Source organism: Pipra filicauda, unplaced genomic scaffold, assembly GCF_003945595.2.
Source record: "Pipra filicauda isolate LSUMZ 115617 unplaced genomic scaffold, ASM394559v2 scaffold165_size2600900_pilon, whole genome shotgun sequence".
In the NCBI taxonomy this organism is placed as follows: Eukaryota; Metazoa; Chordata; class Aves; order Passeriformes; family Pipridae; genus Pipra; species Pipra filicauda.
The window spans coordinates 375,841-395,640 of record NW_024104162.1 but is presented as its reverse complement, the minus strand read 5'-3'; the positions used below and the strand labels follow the sequence as shown (position 1 = coordinate 395,640).

Below are 19,800 nucleotides of genomic sequence, written 5' to 3'. Positions count from 1 at the left end.
GGACTAGTGTTAAGGTGAGCTGTTACTGCTGTAACTATGAACCATGGAATAACTGGTCTCAGGCATAATTTAAAATTTATATAACAAAATATTGATGCCATCTACAAACAGAAATAATACATGTTGTTATTAAAGCTGTGGAGTTTAATATAAAAAGTAATACTCAATGCATAATGGAACAGTTACACAAGTATTTTTCAGATGGAATAGGAGCGTTTTCTCATAAAGTACAAAACCAGTGGCATTTAATAGCCATTTAAAATAATAACATGACCATAATAAAAATCCTTTCTCACAGGCAGCAGATCAGACCAGATTTTGAAGAATAAAACCAAAAACATACACAAAACTACCTGCATTGTACCTTTCTCAGAGTACCTCCCAAGAGCAGTAAAACGACTTCTCTCCCCCATGGATAGAACGGAATTGTCCAGTTGGAAGGAACCCACGATGACCATCCAGTCAGAAAATCTGTCAAAGTACAAAATAAGATAACTCTTAGGATAAAATTTTCAGAACTTATCAGATAAAGCTGCTGCTTTGTTGCTTCCTAAGTGGGAGGACTTGATAGTATAGGCACTAATTATGTTTCTATCTAGATATGAAAATTCTTGGCATCAGATTACATTAACATGCAAAAGGTGATAGATGAATGTGGCACTTAGGGGCATGGTTTAGTGGTAGACTTCACAGTGCTGGGTTAATTCTTGGACTTGATCTTAATGGTCTTTTTCAATCTAAACAATTCTGTCTGTTGTTTCCATTACATTCAGCACATTATGGACCCAGATATACAATGGTTTAAGTTGTTTGTGGCAGGCACAATTGTTTATTGTGGATTGATAAGATCTAATTTGATCACATAAGTAAATTGTAATTTAGTGGATCTAGCCCTATTTTCTATGTTCTTTTTATTCCTCAAGAGAGATTGCTGTGTATCAAGTCCATAGTGCTTTTATATTTTAAGGTTTTGGTTTACTTTCAGCTACTTGGCTTTGCAGTTACATGTTGGTTCCATAAATTTGTATGTAACACTGGTATAATTAGGTATGTTTTTCTTTAAGTAATAAATGAGCAGCAAAATGGTTACATACAGTAACTAGCATTCTTTCTTTTTTTATTTTTTAACAAATAAAAGTTTTCCCACTTCCTGAGCCCAGGGAAATTTTCAGCCCACAAGCAAAATTTAGGATGAGTTTGAGGCTGTGCTTATGTTGGTAAAGAGCTACTGACATTATTTATTTGACTGATTCCAGTTTGTCCACTGTCAATGTTATGTTAATTATTACTTATTTTTCTTGTAAAACAGCATCAAGGACAAGTTGTAGTTAAACTTACCAGTAATTCTCAATTGTCAGATAAATACAGGCTGACTCAGTGTAACTAATTTAATTTTTATTAGCAAATATATCTAATAATCTAAAAATTAATATGAACAAAAATGCTTTTTTTTTCTTTTCCAGGTGGCTCTAGATTTGTGGGAAGATCTAAAAAATTGTAAAGAAGATCAGAAGGAGTGGCTTGTTAAAAAAATAAATGAGTCCCAGTTTATCATCATTGTATGTTCCAAAGGAATGAAATACTTTGTTGAAAAAAAGAACTGGAAGCACAGAGGGGTAACCAAAGATGCAGGAAAGGGAGAACTCTTTCTGTTTGCTGTGTTGACTGTTGCAGAGAAGCTTCGTCAAGCAAAGCAGAATTCAGCTGACCTGTGCAAGTTCATTGCAGTCTACTTTGATTACTCCTGTGAAGGAGACATCCCTGCTATTCTGGATCTGAGCACAAAATACAAACTCATGGACAATCTGCCTCAGCTGTATTCACATTTACACTCCAGAGATCTTAGTGTACAGGACTCAGAGGTGTTTCCCGTTAACATTAGCAAAAGGAATTACTTCAGGAGCAAATCTGGGAGGTCCCTCTATGTTGCTATTTGCAACATGCATCAGTTCATTGATCAGGAACCAGACTGGTTTGAGAAACAATTTATTCCCTTCCCTCCACCTTCTTTACATTACTCGGAGCCTGTCATGGAAAAATTTGATTCAGGCTTGGTTTTAAATGACTTAGTGAATAAACAGGTGATGGATGGCGATTTTTACCTGAAAACAGATGTAAATATTATTTCAGCAGGGAATTCAGACTCTCACTGTATAATTCAGCACTTAAACCTTGGAGAAGATATAGAAACTCAGGACATTCAAGGTGGTGGCAGCTCTGTTCTTCAGCCACTGTTACACGTTGTTAAAGCTTCAAAAGACATGCCTCGAGATTCTGGAATCTACGATTCGTCTGTTCCTTCATCTGAATTATCTTTACCTTTAATGGAAGGACTATTGACAGACCAAATGGAAACATCTTCCATTACAGGAAGTGTTTCTTCGTCGTCAGGTTTAGGTAAGATACAGCAGTTTCAAAAATTATATTCAGTTACTGTGAGCATATTTCTACCATCTTAAAATAGGTAAGATAATATGTGAGGAGCAATATAGGAGGCTGCAGAGGAAGGTAAGCATTGTATAAAGATGGTAAAACAGCTTTTGGTAACGTTAGAAACATGAATCTTTTTCTTAACTTATAGTGTGTGGGGGAGTCTTAGCAAGGTAAGATTTCACTAAATTTCTATTAATAAATCACTTCTCATTAATTGACCTATTCTTGGAGAGAATTCTTTCTTCCAAGGACTCCTTGGCAGCTGGGATTCCAGCTGACAGCTGTGTGGTTTAATCAAGAGGGTGATATGGTGAAGCATTCTCACAGACAGCCATAAATCTAAACCTGACACCCTATTCTGCTCCAGCACATACTAAAACCTTGAGGGATATCATCTGTACTGTGATCAACTCAGATTTCAGAATGACATCAGGCTTCTCATCAGATACAGGGCTGGGGGAATGGACAAATGGGTTTCAGTGGAGGAATTTAGATGCTTGGAAGACACTCTCCAAAATAGATACCCAGCTTAGAAGCCTCCAGTTAGAAGGTGTAAATTTTGCCTCAGGCTATATAAAAGCTGATCTGGCTTTACTTACTTACAGCATATTGAACTGGCATCACAACTACATCAGTGTGGAATGTTCCAGCAATTGTGTTCATATGATAAAAGTGCTCTTTGCTGAGATTTTCCTTAAGTGGCTACCACAGGTGAATATTGCATTTGGATGGTGGGATACTGTTCTGCTTTCTACAGTGAGTCTTGACAGTGAGCTAATTTATTAGACCTTTCTCTTGGCTAAATTAATTTTTTATTATTAATAAGGTAATTCATAACTGATGTTTGATGCCAGAATTATCTTGGAGGAAGAGAATGTAGACCTCAATCTACAGATGTAGTGTGTATATTTATAAGATAGATAGTCTGTAGGACAAAGTAGTTAAAACCCGAAAAAATTTTCAAGGGAAAAAAAATGCACAGATTTACTGATCTAATCACTTAAACCACAAATAGTCTTGTTTTCAAAACTCATACTGTATTCTTTAATTTCCTACAGTCTTCTAACTTAGCCTTCTCTGACATTTGTGGGATGGTGATCTCTGTAACGGTTCTAGTGTTGGATGACAGTAGGATGCTGGTTTAGAATGTATGGCCTCTCTGTAAGAATGCTTTCCCAGTGTTCCTCTCCTGATTCAATCACTGAACTGTCAGCTGGGTATCCCAGCTGCAAGGGGGCACTGGAAGAAAGAGCCAGTCTTTGCAGTAATTAATTCTCCAGTCACATACCTACTTGTTAACATGCTTCAGCTGTAGAGGTTAAACATTATAGCTCTGGCTGGGAGAGTTGGATCTTAAAACTGATGTTCCAATGTCTTAATAAACCACAATAATTTCTGCCCTTTTCCCATTTACTGTCCCTATCCAAAAGCACCCCCTTGACTGACTCTCCCTCAAACCTCCCCTCTCCCAAACCAGATCCTAATTGGGTACAGGATGCAAAGGAGAGAGAGTATCTAGAACTGAACATCATCTGCCTACTAGAGTGCAACCCATTAAATCTCTTTACTGTCCCAGACATACAAAACATTTATAGCCCTAATATTGATATGCCTGATAGTGGGAGGAATAAATAGAATTTTTTAGCTTTTGTTGTAAGAGATGGACACGGCCAAGTTATTACTCTGAATTCACACTACCATTTCTCTCCTGGCTACCTATTTTTTACCCATTGCTTGGTCAGAACAGACATCAATAGCTCTGTCATTGAGCATCTCAGAGTAGATGTTTCTTCTTTAAAGGACAGTTTTATTTAATCTTTGAAATTAAAATCATAAGTCACATTATTTTTAATACTATTTACATAGTCACATAATTAGTAATACTTCCTATCTTTCAGTGTAGGTCCTGTGCAAATTACTGATCTGAAAAGAAAAGATTCTCAAAGAGATCATCATATTGGGCATCCTCAACTGAAATTCAAACCAGTTTAATTTTGAGGAAGCACAACCAAGGCTTTACCAGGTCCATTCACTAATAAGGCCTTCCCTAAGATGTCCTGCCTGGGGAGAAAATGAGTATTGTTTCTTTAGATAAGGTGTTGCTGAGTGTGGTAGTTCAGCCTCTGGGATGTATGGCAGGATGGTCCAGAGGGTTTGCATAAGTTTTCTTTGCATTGTTTCTAAAATGTTGACCAAGTCCAAATTCAGTGTTTCAATTAACAAATCTCACTTCTTTTTTTCCTTTTGTAGGGGAAGAAGAACCTCCTGTAATCACTGCTCCAAAGTTCTTAGTGCCTGGAATATGTAAGGCAGAACTTCATTGCCACATCCATACTGATGAACTGCAGGCAATTGCTCCTTTATAATCCATTACGACGTTGTTATGCATTGCCACTTTATCAACAGCTCTGTTTGTGATTTAACTACCACACTGTCTCAGCACTAAACCTACTTGAAGGAACGAATAGTCCCTGAAGAAGATCTGTTATTCCATTTTTTGTGGCCAGTAAACTTTAATCTGTTGGTCTTTTTATAACAAGTCTTTCATGATTTGAAAAACGCAGCATGGAAAAATAGAAGCGAATACATTTCAAAATTATTCCTGTTATAATTTAAATGTCATGATATCACACTGTTTACAGATGCCATAATCATACTATTTTTTGCTAGAAATAATTTTGCAACTGGACATAAAATAGCTTGGAAGATTAAGTCTTAGTAAATTTTGTAGTCCAGCCTCTAGTTTTAAGTGCTGATGTACTTGGTGGCAGGAGTCTTATAGTGAATGAAAGCAGGATTTTTTTCAGAAGTAAGATAAAATGCCAAAGGTGAGATCAAGAAATTCTCCATAGGAGGAAATTTTCTTTTAGAAATGTATGTGCTCCTTTCCTCAGTCTCCTCTTTCTCCCAGATGTTAATGTGTCTCAGTATTTAATTTCAGATGAGTGCACGTCTTCCTATTCTGCATTAAGTTCCTGTCTCCCCTCCCCAGTCTGGCTGTGATGACTCACAAATAGCACCATTCTGAGGCTGAAGTATCATTTTTATAACAGACAAAAATATAGGTCCTCCATATGCTGAGTGATACCATGGAAACAAAGTTTTCTATTTTCTTCCTGGAAAGGCTAATGGAAAGAATACTTTGAAGAGCAGATTGCATATGGAAGATATCATTCTGGATTTGCTCAGCCATGAGATGAGGATGCTTTATGGGGGGGTTCGTTTTATCCTTCGAGGACATGATGCTACAAAATCACCTGGGATAAAACAAGCCAAAGACAAGCAGTTAACAGGAAGAAATACTTTGTTTTGAGCCAACCAGTAAACAGAAGCCTGTGAGTTACTTTGCAGTTCACAATACTTATCATTACTTAGTGATTAAGACAGTGAAGTGTTGCTGGTGTTATATTAAGAAAACAAGCAAAAACTACAACGGACATGTTTATTTACAGGCACAGAGCATGCATGTCCTGTTTTCTGCAGTGACCAGGTGGGTGTATCTTCATCCAAAATGTCCCTCCTGTTTCCCAAGAGCAACTTCTCCTAAGTTAAACACACCTATGTAACTGCAGTTCTAGGCACTATTATAATAAGCATGATAACAGCAAATAGGAAAGGACACCTCACCAATGTGCCTTTGCTAATTTTGCTCATGGAGGCAGATTCTGTGTCATTTAACCCATATTCACATTCCACTAGCAGGAGGCTACTTTAGGGAGAACTAAGGGAGAACTGCAATACCTCAAATATTCTCTCAGTTTTGATAGAAGAGAATTAGACATTGCTAACTGTTACATTGTATTATCCATTTTAATAGCGTGAGCTAGAACTATTAAACAAGTGATGATTTTGGCTAACTGAGTAGCTTTAAAGCTCCTGGGTTGTTTTCATGGGTTGTTTTTGTTTTGATTTGGTTGGGGTTGTTTTTGTGTCAGTTTATATTTAATAATTTGAATTTCCAAATAAAAGCCTCTTGAGATTGTTGTCACAGGTGAAGTAAGAAAGTGCTGTAACAATTATTTGAACATAACCATCGATGTCAGAACTTGGACGTGCTTTGCAGTTGTAATATGGAATTCTGTGATCAATTAGATATATGTGTTGGATCTGGAGGGCCTTGTCCATTAATGTCACGTTCCTTACTCCTCCTGCTTTCTGAATGTCAAAGAACACAAACTGGAAAACCTCAAAACTTGCAATATCTAAGTAAGTTTAGGTAGCTTTGCGTACATAGTGAACCATCTGCACCTTCAATGATTTTTTTTTTTTTTTTTAATGCTGTGCCTTGGGCTGTATAAAAGGCAACATTCTCTGTGTTTTCCCGTTCTTTGAAGTTGAAAAATTCCTGGGCCAAACCAGGCAGAATCATTTAGAGGTAAATGCTCCTCCACTAAATCCAGCTATGAAGGATCTTGATTCGGTGCAATTCTTGTTGTTTTAGTAGAGGGAGAGTTTGGATTGGTAAGCCAAGGCAGAAAGGTGCCACAGTTTGTGTGCTGAAGATCTGCTGTGCATTGAAGTGCCAAAACTGCCATTTCTTTGTTAGCTGGTGAAGGTAATGCTGCTTTCAGCCATGGGAAGTCCCAGCTCACCTAGTGTTATTTTATGCTAAACTAAAGATTGGGAAGATTTCCATGTTCCATTAAATTCAGTAGCAGAATTGGTATTATGAAATGAAATTAAGTTTTCATTTTGAGCTCTAAGAAAGCTGAGTTTTGAAAAGGGGCGAAGGCAGTTGCACAAAGAATAACTTGTCACTGATGTTTTTATTTTTATTTCTTCAGAATTTGCTGTACAATCCTTCAAATCTCATTTGTTAATTATAAAAGGTCTATGCAGATGACAGTCAAATGTGTTAGAGAAGGGGGGCCAGAAAAATTCCTTAATTCCTTCTTAGCTTAAGGTGGAAATGGTATATTGTATGTACTAAGAAGAAATAATTAATTGAAAATATAGATTAGGACAGCCCACACTTAAAATGTACAAAAGTGAGAGAAGTAATACTTAATCTGATTTAGTATAGTTTTTTTACAAAGCCACAGTTCTTAAAACAATTAGAAAAATATCTTGTATATTGAGATACTGGAAGGACATAGTACTGAATTGGCAAGAATTCTTTATTTTTCCTGTAATGAGAATAACAGCAAAAATCCTTGTAAAAGTTACTTTTTAAAAGACAAATATGTTAACACACATATTAAAGGTTAGCTTACTAGTATTTTCAAGCCTTAGTAAACTCTAAACAGAATGTTTGTAGTGAAGGGATCCCCTTAATTTCTGCTAGACTGAAGTGTGTGGATATTGTTTGGATGTTTTATAATGTATTTTCTGGGAGGGTGGAAAAAACATTGGAAAACTGAAGGCTCAAGATATGGTGGTGTGTTCAGCATTTTGAATGATGAGTATTGTGGTTGCCATGATTTGTACCTGTAGACGAACACATCATCTGTTGAAAATAGGATGCAGCTGACCTTTGCAGAAATAAATTTTTTATTATACTATAATTTAGAAGTTAAATATAAAAATAAAATATTTTTGTTCAGTTCCATCCCTTGGACTTTTCTTAATAGTATAAGAAGAAATGGCTTAAAAGTGCAGTAGTTTAGTTCTGCACACTTTGAGTGCAGTTACACACAGCACACAGCCAACCAGACTTGCTAACTGCTGTTCATGCCCTACAGCTGGAAGGGAAACAGCTGTTTTGGGGGGTGTTTATTAGAGCTAAGCGAGTGTAAAAAATTTTCTAAAACTTCTGTATTGGACAGACTGGATCTGATTTGATTTTATTTTTTTAAGAAAACTGCCTTAATGTGATTTTATGTAATTGTTTTTCCTATGTCCTCTTAGAGTTCATTTCCAGCCTCAACAATTCTGTGATTCTAAGCATGTGAGTAGTGTTATTAATTCAAAGGAGGACTTGGTAAGTTATTTCTCCGTGTCTGAACTGGACTTCTTTGACATGCATTATCCATATGTATATTCTGCAGTCCTAATCTGTGTATCCTCTGCCTTGGAGCCCTGTACATGAGCTCTGAGAGCTGTTGGCCAAAATTCTTACACCTTGAGGATGGGGAAGGATATGCTTTGAAATGAGGATGTGCATATGGATAATACATCTCAAAAGAGTTAAGGAAGGAAGCTCTCCTTTTGCTTTTTTTAATCTGGCATTTAAATATTATAGTGACTTGATGCTGAAATGATACACCCCTGGAATAAAAAAAAAAAACAAACCCACAAACCACACAACAACCAACACTTGGAGTTATAGCGAAAACTGTGTACTGCACACAATATCTGCATTCAAACTGTAACTGGTCAGCCTCAGATTATTTCTTAAAGGCTGTACTATAGATCACCTGAAGGAATTTTTCACTCTGTCAGCTATAAATTATTTTATTTTACTTGCTGTCATCTGTTGCCGCTTCTCAGACTCGCAAAAACCAGAACAGTGACCAATTTATATGTTTTATCACGAGATACAGTTTTGTTCTTTACTCTGTTAGAACTGATTTAATAAAGTGTGATTTACCTCAGATGTTATGGGCAGCTGCACTGTGGATAATGTTTTAAAATTTGTAGCAGTCTGTGGAAAAAGGGGGAGATTGGTCATATTGTCCTGTTCATAAAGAGCAGAGGAAAAGGAAATGTTCTTTTCTCGCTGTCAGATGTCACCTGGATGACAAGAATTGGTGCTTGCCCAAACCTACCTCAGCACTAAAAGCTCAGTTAATGGTTTTTCTGATTTACTTGGACACAGGTACTGTGGGAGGCTGGAAGTTTGAAAATGTGAAGATATTAAAGATTTTGGGGAGGGAGGAAATTTTAGTTATATATAGTTAAATGTAATAACTTAGAATAGACATAATAGTTGTGATAGTAAAAATCCATGGAAGAAGAAATCAATATCTGGAGAATTTTCTTCATCACTTAATAAAAGGACTTTATTTTTAATGTACAGGGAGCTGTAAAAATCAAACTTTTTTCCAGACTCTCCTGGGAAGGTCACAGGCCTTGACAATACATGGAAGATTGAACTAGTATGAGTGAGTGTATGGAATGCTGTCCTCTTGGGCTGCTGATTTAGTTGGACTTCTAACTATTTAGTCTCTACTGGTGTGCAAAAAGATCTACTTGAAGAGAGGCTTGTTGATTATATGAGTCAGGTAAGTTTATTTCAGAATAGCCCATCAATTTGGCATTTTGTGTCCACGAGGGAAGTTGTGCATCTGTGGTTTCACATAATTCTAAACTGTAACACATCTGCTCCCTGAGCAAATTCTGTATTAACTCTTTGACTGTAAATCAACATCAAATTTTTCACAAAACTTGCTCTGAATTTCTATAGTAGCCAGCCAGGTTTATGATGAGATTTTACTCAACCAGAAATACTTGGCTATTTATAATCATAATCTAATTTTGCTAGGGAACACAGCATTTCTTACTAATAGACATGGAACCTGAGATTACACAAAGGGCCTGGGAGACTGTTATAATAGTTTTTTTTTCTGTTTCAGAGTAAATAAACCTTTGGAGGCTTCACTCTTCCCTTTATTGGAATTTTGACTATTCCCAACAACTGCAAACCAACTGTAAACTTCATTACTTTTGACAGTACAGTAAAAATACAGATCAAAACTAAAAGTGGAAGTCAGCTTTTTCATGGCTGAGAAATTTTTATTTCTAGCCCAGTTATAGAGGATTAAACTTGTCAAAAGATTGGATGCCTTGCATAGCAAAAGGGAGAATGAAACACTTGGGGAACAGACTTGTTTTATTTATTTTTTACATAATTACTAAACTGTGCTTTAAAGAAAAAAAGGTTCCCAGAAGGATTTTACATCAAGAAAACTAGTGCCAGGAGTATTTTCAGGGCAGGTAGCTACTACCCTATAAAAATAACCTATAGTACAAGTTGTGGAACTACAGTCATGATTTAAAAGTTCTTTTTGGCAACATTTTCTAAGCCTTTTCAGAATGCTGTGGCCACACCCTTTTTAGTAATGCTTTATTTCTCAGGTGATTCAACCAATGTCAGTGGGTCTGGTTATGAAATCAGATACTAATAATGGGAGTGGGACACACATCAGAGCAGTTGTTTAGTGCGTCACAAGTCAGAATTTTTTTCCTCACAAGTGCACAACAGGTCATATAAAGGCCATAAGCAAGTGTTTTTGTGTTACATGAGAAATGGGAAGGAACTAGATAAGAAATAGGAAATGGATCCACTTCAGAACAGAGATGGGGCTGGTGGGAGCTGAAGGCAGAACACAGAGTTTCATGTCTTGAGCCATAATGGTGCTTCTTTCAGCAGCCAGTCAAGGGATTTGGTTAGAGACATTATTACTGCAGCTTTTGCCATTTTGCAATAACTTATGTGATAGAACAGCAGGACACTGATTGATGTCCCAGAGTTCTGTGGCACCGCTGCAGCAAGTCATCCACTGATGGAGCTGGGTGGGAAACAGAGGGTGGCAAGAACTGCAAGAGAAGGAAGAGGTAGGTTTGGGGCAGACATCAAACAATGTGTTTTATTTCCTCTCCAACACCCCCCAGAGACCTCTAAAGTGTGAGTTACCTTGGGGCAGACTCTGCAGGGGCCTGTTTCAGCCCCTTAGCACTCCTTGGTACTACTCCTCTGGAAGTGCATTGCTTGATGGGAACCTGGTTTGCAAGAATGACTCCTTTATAATTTTGATGAAAATCAGGAGTGATTTCATTGCTGTCAGTTACATCATACTTATTTCAAAATAATTAAAAGTGAGAATAGAATTAGACTTACTTGTCTTTAGCAATGTCTAATACAGGGGATGTACCCATAAAGGTCATGAGTCATCAACAGAAAGGAAACTGTCTGCTCTTTATTGTAGCTTTTGCAAACATGCCAAGGTGTGTTTAGGTGTTAGGAAGGAAATCACCATCTCTTTGCAGAACAGTTGGACAATGCTCAGCTACTGAGGGTGGAGTGAGAATAACAGTGACAGTGAATCAGGAAAGCAGGGCAGGATTCGTATTTCTAAACTTTACCCTCTACTACTTTACCCTGCTACTACTGCAAGAGACCTACCACCTACAATTTCATTTGACTTTGCATATGTTTAAAATTATGTCATTGTTAGTATTTATTATTACACTGATCTAGTACATATAGGCTTTGGTCACAGAAAATAAGATTATTAGACACGGTACAAATGCATACTAGATAGTCCCTGATATAAAGTGCTCATGATGTACTTGCTTCCACCTTCACATTGCTATTTTTTTTCCCTGATCAGTAGGACTTTTGAGTCTATTTCCATACTCTTTCTTTCGTCCAAACCACACATGCTGTTACCCCCTGTCCAGTGTTTGTCACTACTTTCTCTAGGTTTCTGACCTAGTGGAACCCACTCCTGGTCGCTTGCTGTTAATCTCGTTTGAGGTACTTCGCGTGTAACTGGTGCACTTGGCCATTTTTTGGTCCGTCTGACTTCTGAACTGTTCTGAACACCAACGAGGCTTCCACCACCTTCTCCAGGTAGGACACGAGGGGGGCCAGAGTGGCCAAGCCCGGAGCCCGGGTGGGCATTTTAGAAGGGACGCGGAGCGAAGGGGAAGGACAGGGCGCCCATCGGAAGAGTAGCCGGGAGCCGGGAGTGAGGAGCCGGAGCGGGAGGGGAGGGGAGCTGGGCGGGGCTGGCGGCGCGAGGCGGGCGAACACTCCCACTCACACACACACCCACACACTCACATACATCCCTCCCTCCGCCCGCCCTGACAGCCCGGGAGCCCTGGAACCCCCGCGTCCTGCCCACCCTCCGCCGCCCTTTCTTGCCCTCGCCGGCGGCTCTGCCGGGCCGGGCCGGGGCGGCAGCTCCGGGAGCCGCATGCCGGGGGCCGAGCAGGAGCAGGAGGGCGCAAGGTGAGTGCTGCCCCTCGGGGCTGGGCAGGCGGGCGCTGCCCGGCGAACCTGGAGCGGCTCGGCTGCTCCGGGATTAGCCGGGGGCAGCCGTGGCGGAGCTGACCCGGGGGACCCGCCGCGCCTTGGGGGATCCCGCACGGAGCGGGGGCGGTTGGGGAAGGGACTCCCGCCAGCTCCTGGTGCGGGGAACGGGACGCGCCCTCCTCCATCTCCTCTCGCCCCGCTCCGGCGATGCCCCGTGGAGGGGGAGGCACAGGGGGACCGCACCGCCCGAGCTTTGCCCCGGGGTCGGTGTGTGGAGGCGGGACCCGCGGGCTCCGCTCGGGACCCGCAGCCCTGGGAGGGGCCCCGGTGAGGCGGCACCGGGCGCTCGACCCGCTCCTTCTCGGGGCTCAACGGGCGATGTGCCTTTATTTGTTTGCGTTTTTGAAGAACTTTTAATGTTTGTTTAGTGGCAGATCTTACAGGAGTGCGGGTTTAGGAGGAAGGGCCGTGGTGCCGGGAGCTGCCGCCGCCTCTGAACCCCGCGGTGTTATCACGGACCAGCGCTGCCCCCGGTGCTTTTTGCCTCGGCGGGGCCCGGGGCCGCTCTCGGCCCTTCCCTCCTCCTCGGGGGAGGACGTGGGGGGAGGTTCGAACCGAAAGAAAAGTGGAAAAAAACAAACCCGGAGCGTAATGACTTACACTTGTGAAGCGCGGCACGGCAGCCTGTGAAGGGGCTGTAATGAGAGACAGCGCTGATTAGCGAGGCACGGACCGGCGAGCGCCCGGTTCGAGTAGTTGGTGCAGGTGAACTCGCGGTGCCGGGTCGGGGCCGCGCTGAGGGGTCAGCGTGTTACAGCTCATCCTGCGCTGTGCTTGGCACAAATCCGTGATTTACTGGGGAACCATTTACATTAATGCAGGAACTCCAACTTTGGTAATGAATATCTCTGTTTTTCTTCATAGTTCTTCCATCTTGTGCGTGTATAGGTCTTCACGTATACCTTTTCCATGTATGACTACACTCATTGATATAATTTCTAGTTAAATGTTATCCTTTAGTGCATTTCCAGTGAAAGGTCAGAGAAAATTTGTTCATCCTGAAACACTTGTCATAGTGTTAATTTGGTTGCATACTTAGTTCTTTAGCACATATAGAGGTCTATGAAGTGCAACAAGTTAGGAGATGGATGTTGTATCTGTACAGAGTTGAACAGAAAGTTCAGAATAGAAGAAGACATAGGATTTGGAAACAAATGGAGTTAAAATATTTACTGCAGAACAAAAGGGTTTGCAGAATGTAGGTAGCAAAAAAAACCTGAGCTGCCCTGGGGCAAATGAAGTAAGGGAATGCACAGGAATAGCTTTGGCTTGTCCTTAACTGGATCTAGCCCTTCTATTTAAAATTCTTCTATGTGTGACATGATGCCTGTTTTCAGTAAATATTTGTTACGCAGTTTCAGTAAACAAGAAACCATATTGTTTTGATCAGAAATCCTGTTCAATTCCCCATCGGAGTCGTGCGTATCAGTTCTCAGTGTGACGAGGCCTCATGACCCGTGCAGACACTGTAACGTTCAGTATCATTCCCTGCACATTCTCCCAGACCTCCGCTCTGTTTTGAATAGCTCACTTCTTCTCAGGACTGCTTTTGTGTAGACAGTTGTTCTGGCGTCAGTCCAAGTTGTGGGAGTCGTATGTGCACATGATTTGGAGGTGTATTATGTGGAGTTGCTTCCAGTAAGTGGCCAGCAAGGCCACATGGCCCTAAACAAAACTGTTTTGTTTTGGTGCTCATGAATTGCAGGGGGCAGTACCTGCTTCTGCTCGGGAGTTTATGTGTAATGTCTTCATATTAACTCAGGAGGTAGTTTTTCCTCATGTTAAATCTTTTGCTTTAGGTGTTAAAGAAAATTAACCTGACCCCTTAAATTTTGTTGGTGTTAGAGTTTTATTTGTATGTTTTCAGTGGTTTAGGTTTTTGAACAATCTCTTCTGATGGTATGTGTTTTCTGAATGTTTTTTGGGGAACCATCTGCCCGCTGCTACAAATGTTGTAATGAATGCAGTTAGAATCCTTTTGGAGTGCTTTATGTGTATGTATTGTACTGCAGATACCTATTACTCAGTGTATAAGCGTGAGGTGCATTAGGAGAAGTAATTCGTTAAGAGTTGCCACTTTCTTCCTGTGTAATACGTAGGGAAACTGGGAAATGATACGTTTGTGGAAGACTAAAAGGCCTAGGGTTCTATAAACCACACATTGATTTATTTTGTTTAACTGAAGTAGTCTCTATGTAAGTCCCTTTGGTTTTTTACCAAATTGTGCCTCTTAATTTGTGAGGGTGTGTTGTGGATTCTAGTTGTCCGGTTCATATGAAATCTGGAATTAAAAAATGGCTGCAGTCTTGCCCAAGTCTTTAGGAGACTATAGAATTACTGTACTGTAGTAGGTAAAAAAATTGGAAAAGAAAGGACTTGGTGAATGTGCTCCAGTAACCTGTGATTAACACACACCTGTGCTTTGCTTTTGACTATAAGAGCTACAAAGTAGCTGTACTGAAATAAATGGTTCTGTAGCATGTGACTGTGGTGGTCTCCACCCCCAAATGTAACATAAAGGATGTGCAAACAAACCAAATGTGTTCTCCCACCCAGTGTCTGCCAGGGTTGGACGTGCAGTGACGTGCTGTCAGGTACTGAAATGTGGGCAATGATTAACTCGCAGGTGCTCAGCACAGCACAGGATCCGGCTGAAGGGCTTTGCTGGTGAATGGACCAGGCTGTTAATACCTAAACACAAGGGCATATGTACCTGTACATTTATTTACTTCCTAGTCACATGCTATGAGTAGCTTGAGGATTTCAGATCTGAGAAGGTGTTTGAAGTAACATGTATCTCATACAGACCACTGCTGAGGGGCAGTACTTGAGGGCATGGCCAGGAGTGAAATCCAGCAATTCCCTCCAAAAAATTGTTTAAACTGGACAAGAAGCAGAAGTTTTATGTTCTTGACAATAAAATAAAGAGATTTTTTGCCTTTCATGGTAAATCTTTATGTATACAATCAGAAATGTAACTGGAAAGGTGCCCTATACTGTTGTTTTTATTTTTTCCCTTTCTATATAGAGTTAATTACCCCCATAGTCCTCCTAACACTGCAGTTGTAATCAATGTGTGGTACAACTTGTATTCAGAAAGGTTTACTGGCTTTTATACCACTGAAGCTTATATAAATTTGGAAAGTTGGCAGGAATTATCTGGACCTGTGTGGTTTCTGTAGAACAAGAACAGCTGCTGTGCTGGTATCATCTCTCAGACGTTTTAGTTGTTAAATAGAAGTACAGCTTTCATTAGTTTATTTTAAACATTTCACCATTTTCCCCAAATAAATTTTTGGGTTTATAACTGGGAGAAGAGTATGTCCATTACACTGTCTGTACTGTATCAGGAATGCTACTGATTTTATGTTAGATATAACAGTAGTGTTCCCTCAGAAAGTTTTGTCTGGACCATCACCTGCAGACCACAAGGAACTATTTGGTCAGCCTGTATTCTGGGGGTGACTGACTGCTTCTGCCTGTGTGTGGCCCTAACTGATGCATGCCCAGAGCAGGTGGCTGGGAGAGGTGAGAGATGTAGGGATGGCAGCACCACCACGTTTGCATTGACATGTGCTTATGATGGGGCACCCCAAGCCTGGCGTTCCCCTGTAGATAGTGAGGTTCTTATGTGAGTGTGAGCCCTAAAAAAACCTGGCCTACAGAAATAGGTGCTGTCAAAAATAGCATTTGTTGATGCCCCACAGATAAGTAATTAATATCCTAGAAAAAACTCTCTCAAGTGAGTTGATTGCTGTGTGGAGGGGTGATCTTGCAAACTTTCCCATGTAAGTTTGGATTTTGACTGCACTTAGCAATTGCAGGTGAAAAGCTGGAAAGACTGAAAAGAAGATAATTTTAGGACAATAGATCTTTTTGTCTACCATTGAATGTATTAAATAACCAAGAAAATAAATGCAAAACCAACTTGAAACACTTCAATGATGTATTAAATTGTCCAGCACTCCTGAATGAAATAATCATGATTATTAAGACAGAGGGATGAAAGGATCATCATTTTAATATTAAGGAGGAAATGTGACACCATTCCAGGCAGATAAAATCTTGAACCTGCTGCTGTTCCCTGGCAGTGATTCTGAGAAAGGGGGAAATGGGTTGTGTTTGTCTCAGCTGGGGTGGTATTTCTCTTGTGTTTCATTTGTTCTTAACGTATGGGTTTTTTTGAGGATAAACTTCTTTATTCTGAGGGAGGCAGGGATATGTTGAAAGGATGAGAAGATATGAAGAAGTTGGGCAGTGGTTGCATTAATTTTACACTGGGTATGCATGCTGGATCTCGTTTTTCTTTTCTTTTTCTGAGTCTGCCATTACCTGAAAAAGACTTAATATCAGTGCTGGTTTCAGAAAACACATCTTTTTTATTTAGTAAATTATCCCTTAAATTTGCTTAGCTTTGTATAGCCCTTTTAATGTTCTTTACAGAAACAGCACAAATATTTATGGAAATAGTTTTCCTCTAGATAAAACCTAGATTTTAAAAAATCATGGAAAAATTCTTTGTGTTTATTGTTACAACTCTTGAATAACAACTTATTGTTGTTATTCAAATTCAGAAGTTTGAAGAGGATAGAGTTAAATGAATCTCAAATTGCTGGCTGTATGAGTCACTAAATTGGGAACATAAATACTCATATTCTTTGGAAAGAACCTCTCAACATTGTTTTCCTGCATAGTGTCAACTGCAAAACACAATACAGTATGTTTGGCTTACAAGTAGTTGTATTTGCATTTGAAATCATAGTTTATGATAAAAGTCAGATAACTTTTTGCCCTTTTTTGCTTGTCCAACTGACTGAAGGCTAGCACTAAGTCTCTAGTAGAAGCTCCATTATTATACTGTTGTGTTTTGTGTGCTTGCTTTGTTGAAAAGAAATAAAAACTTGGAGAGGGAGAAAAGGGTAGAGAAAGGGCCAGTGCTGGAGAGCTCTCCTTGCACACTGATAAAAGGGATAGGTTGTTTTGTTTGCTGTCTGGTGCTGAAGCCAGATACTGGAAATAGGAACATCTGGATCTTTTAGTCCCGAGAGAAGCAGATTTGTCTCAGAATGACATATGTAATTTCAACATCACTGACAAAAAAATCCTTCATATCTGTTTCTTAAATGGAATATAGTACTTAGTGTTCTCTGTATTCTGCCTAAACAGTATATTCTCTTTAAAATGTTCTGTTCAAGTCTTTGGAAGTGTTTCATAATTTCAGATTTTTTTCCCTAATCAGATAAGGGAGGTTTAGTTGTGTGTTGTTAAGACACAGAGTACTGAGGCATTAAATTTTTTTTTTTTACCTGATAAGTCAATCAACTTTCATCCCTAACAGTGACATGTAAGCTCACAAACATTCCATCCTGGGCCCTACACTGCTCAAGTTTGAGTTGAAACCATTAAAAGACCAAAAGCTTCTGGTAACTTTATAGATTAGTGAATTTGAGAATGGTGTCTCATAGCAGGCTGTATTTCTCCAGCATGGAGGATTGTTCCATGTCAGTGCTCTGGCTTCAGCCTGGAATGAACTGGTACTTATTTATTTATTTAACTGTTGTTTTTACCTTTTAACGTCCTCTGTGCTGAGAATAAATACAACATTCATGCTATTTCAAAAATAAACATTGCCTTTTTAATATAGCTGGTTAGGCTGTCTCGCTGTCTATAGCAAGTGTGTGTGTGTGTGGGAGAGGGAGCTGAACTTGCCACTTGCTGTGAGACAGGATCATTAGATTATTTTAAAGCTTCTTCTCTGTCGTCTTGGAAAGTTCTGACAGACTCACCAAAATGTGCAACGTCTCTGAACTATTTCCTACAAATATTTTTGTATATGCACTCGTGTACAGTACCTACATAAAACTTAACTGCACTTCTGAAGAGGAGGCAAGGTGGCTGTTTCTAATAAGATGCCTTCAGAACAGGAATAAAAGCTCTCAAAAATATGTGTTTGAAAAGGTCCTCCAAACCCTCATTCCTTAGTGCATCAGGTGCATTTTTAGAGAGGGTAAGTAATGATATGCCACGTGTTCATGGAGGTCAAAACTTACTTGAAATAACCATGGTGTGTGTGAAACAAAGTTTATGGTATGCTGGGCTTGGGTTGAAGTGGTTCTGCAACGTGGAATTCTCAGCACTGGCTGCTGCTTTGAGTTGTAGTCAGGGGAAATATTCTTGAAGAGCTTCTTGAGTTCTCTCTGATTGCCCTGAAGTGTGCTCCAGGCAGTTGCAAAACAATTTGAAGGAAAGTTTGCTTTTAGAATTTACTGTTATGCAGTCAAATAATGAGGTTTTGTTTAAAGTTTAAATCTGCCCTTCAACAGCTGTTTGCCCAAGGCGGGAGCTGGTTTGGAGCTGAGTGCTATCAAGATGGGAGATACTGTGTGCTTGCTGACTTTGTGTGAGGAAATGTGACCTTTCAGAAAGAAATACAAGAGTAAATATGTTCATTCACTAGAAATTACAGATTTTTGTACAGCCAGTAAGGAAATGGGAAACTGGCTCTTTAAGGATGTTACAATACATGTTTGCTAATTGGTAATCTGTTCGGGTTTTGTGAGCATAAAGACATTTGTTTGAGACAATGATGGCGTGTAACACTCAGTTTTTTCTTTGTAGCAGATGCACATTACTCTAGTGATGCAATTGCCTTCTTTTTCATTAAAAGGAATAATGATTTCTGCATTGAAGGGTCTTAGGGTTCAGTAAACCTTTTTTCTGCAGTTCTCTTATCAACTAAGTATAACAAGAGACTATTTCAACAATGCAAAGCATTTTAGTGAAGGTGAGGAGCTGTGGGAACATGTTTCATCAGAAGATATTAGTTATTTTTGCTTTAACTGTAGTGAAGCGAACAGCTGTTGAATGATACATTATTTTTTAACAACCACTACTGTGAATATCTTACTTGTCTAGAGATATGAATAGGGAGTGGAGGGAAAGGCAAAAAATATTTTTAGCCTGAGGATCAAAGTGTATCTACACTTTGTAACACAAGGGGAGGGGGGAAAAAAAGGGAGGAGAAAATGGGCTTTCAGTAGGGAATCAGTTTTAACAAGATTGTTAGATATAAGTTACAGGCTGGTTTGAGCCCGTGAGCTGTTGTGAATTCAATACTTTTCTTGAACCTTCTCATTTTTTCTGTTCAAATGATCCTGCAATGCTGTTCTCTGTAGGTTTTCAGGGTGCTGTGCTATACTAGATTCTTTACCCCCTGCTTTATTTTTGTCCATTTAAGGGCAATTGCAGAACTCCCAGAATTAAATAGCCATGAATAAAATACACTTAAATATAACCCACTTTTCAGTTGTTGAGCTAATGGCTTACCACTGCTAGACTTTTCTCTACTATTATGTGGTGTAAGAATCTACTCTACGGCAGATGAA

General features: G+C 39.6%; 2 protein-coding genes across 8 annotated transcripts in view; both read left to right on the top strand.

Annotated features, from left to right (window-relative positions):
* IL17RD (interleukin 17 receptor D) overlaps positions 1-7,981 on the top strand; it is a 62,367-nt gene extending 54,386 nt beyond the window's left edge. For 6 of the 7 annotated variants that reach the window (XM_039379384.1, XM_027728438.2, XM_039379380.1 and 3 more), the window contains exons 12-13: positions 1,464-2,397; positions 4,684-5,041. In XM_039379384.1, coding sequence (XP_039235318.1) covers positions 1,464-2,397; positions 4,684-4,799 — 1,050 coding nt within the window. In that variant the 3' untranslated portion in view covers positions 4,800-5,041. Of the gene's footprint in view, positions 1-1,463; positions 2,398-4,683 lie in introns of all 7 variants that reach the window. The other variant, XM_027728421.2, reaches the window with a different exon arrangement.
* A 4,236-nt stretch (positions 7,982-12,217) lies between these two features.
* Positions 12,218-19,800, top strand: part of ARHGEF3 (Rho guanine nucleotide exchange factor 3) — a 111,297-nt gene continuing 103,714 nt past the window's right edge. Inside the window, exon 1 of the mRNA XM_027728334.2 lies at positions 12,218-12,331. Within this exon, the coding sequence (XP_027584135.1) occupies positions 12,297-12,331 (35 nt within the window). The 5' untranslated portion in view covers positions 12,218-12,296. The remainder of the gene's footprint in view (positions 12,332-19,800) is intronic.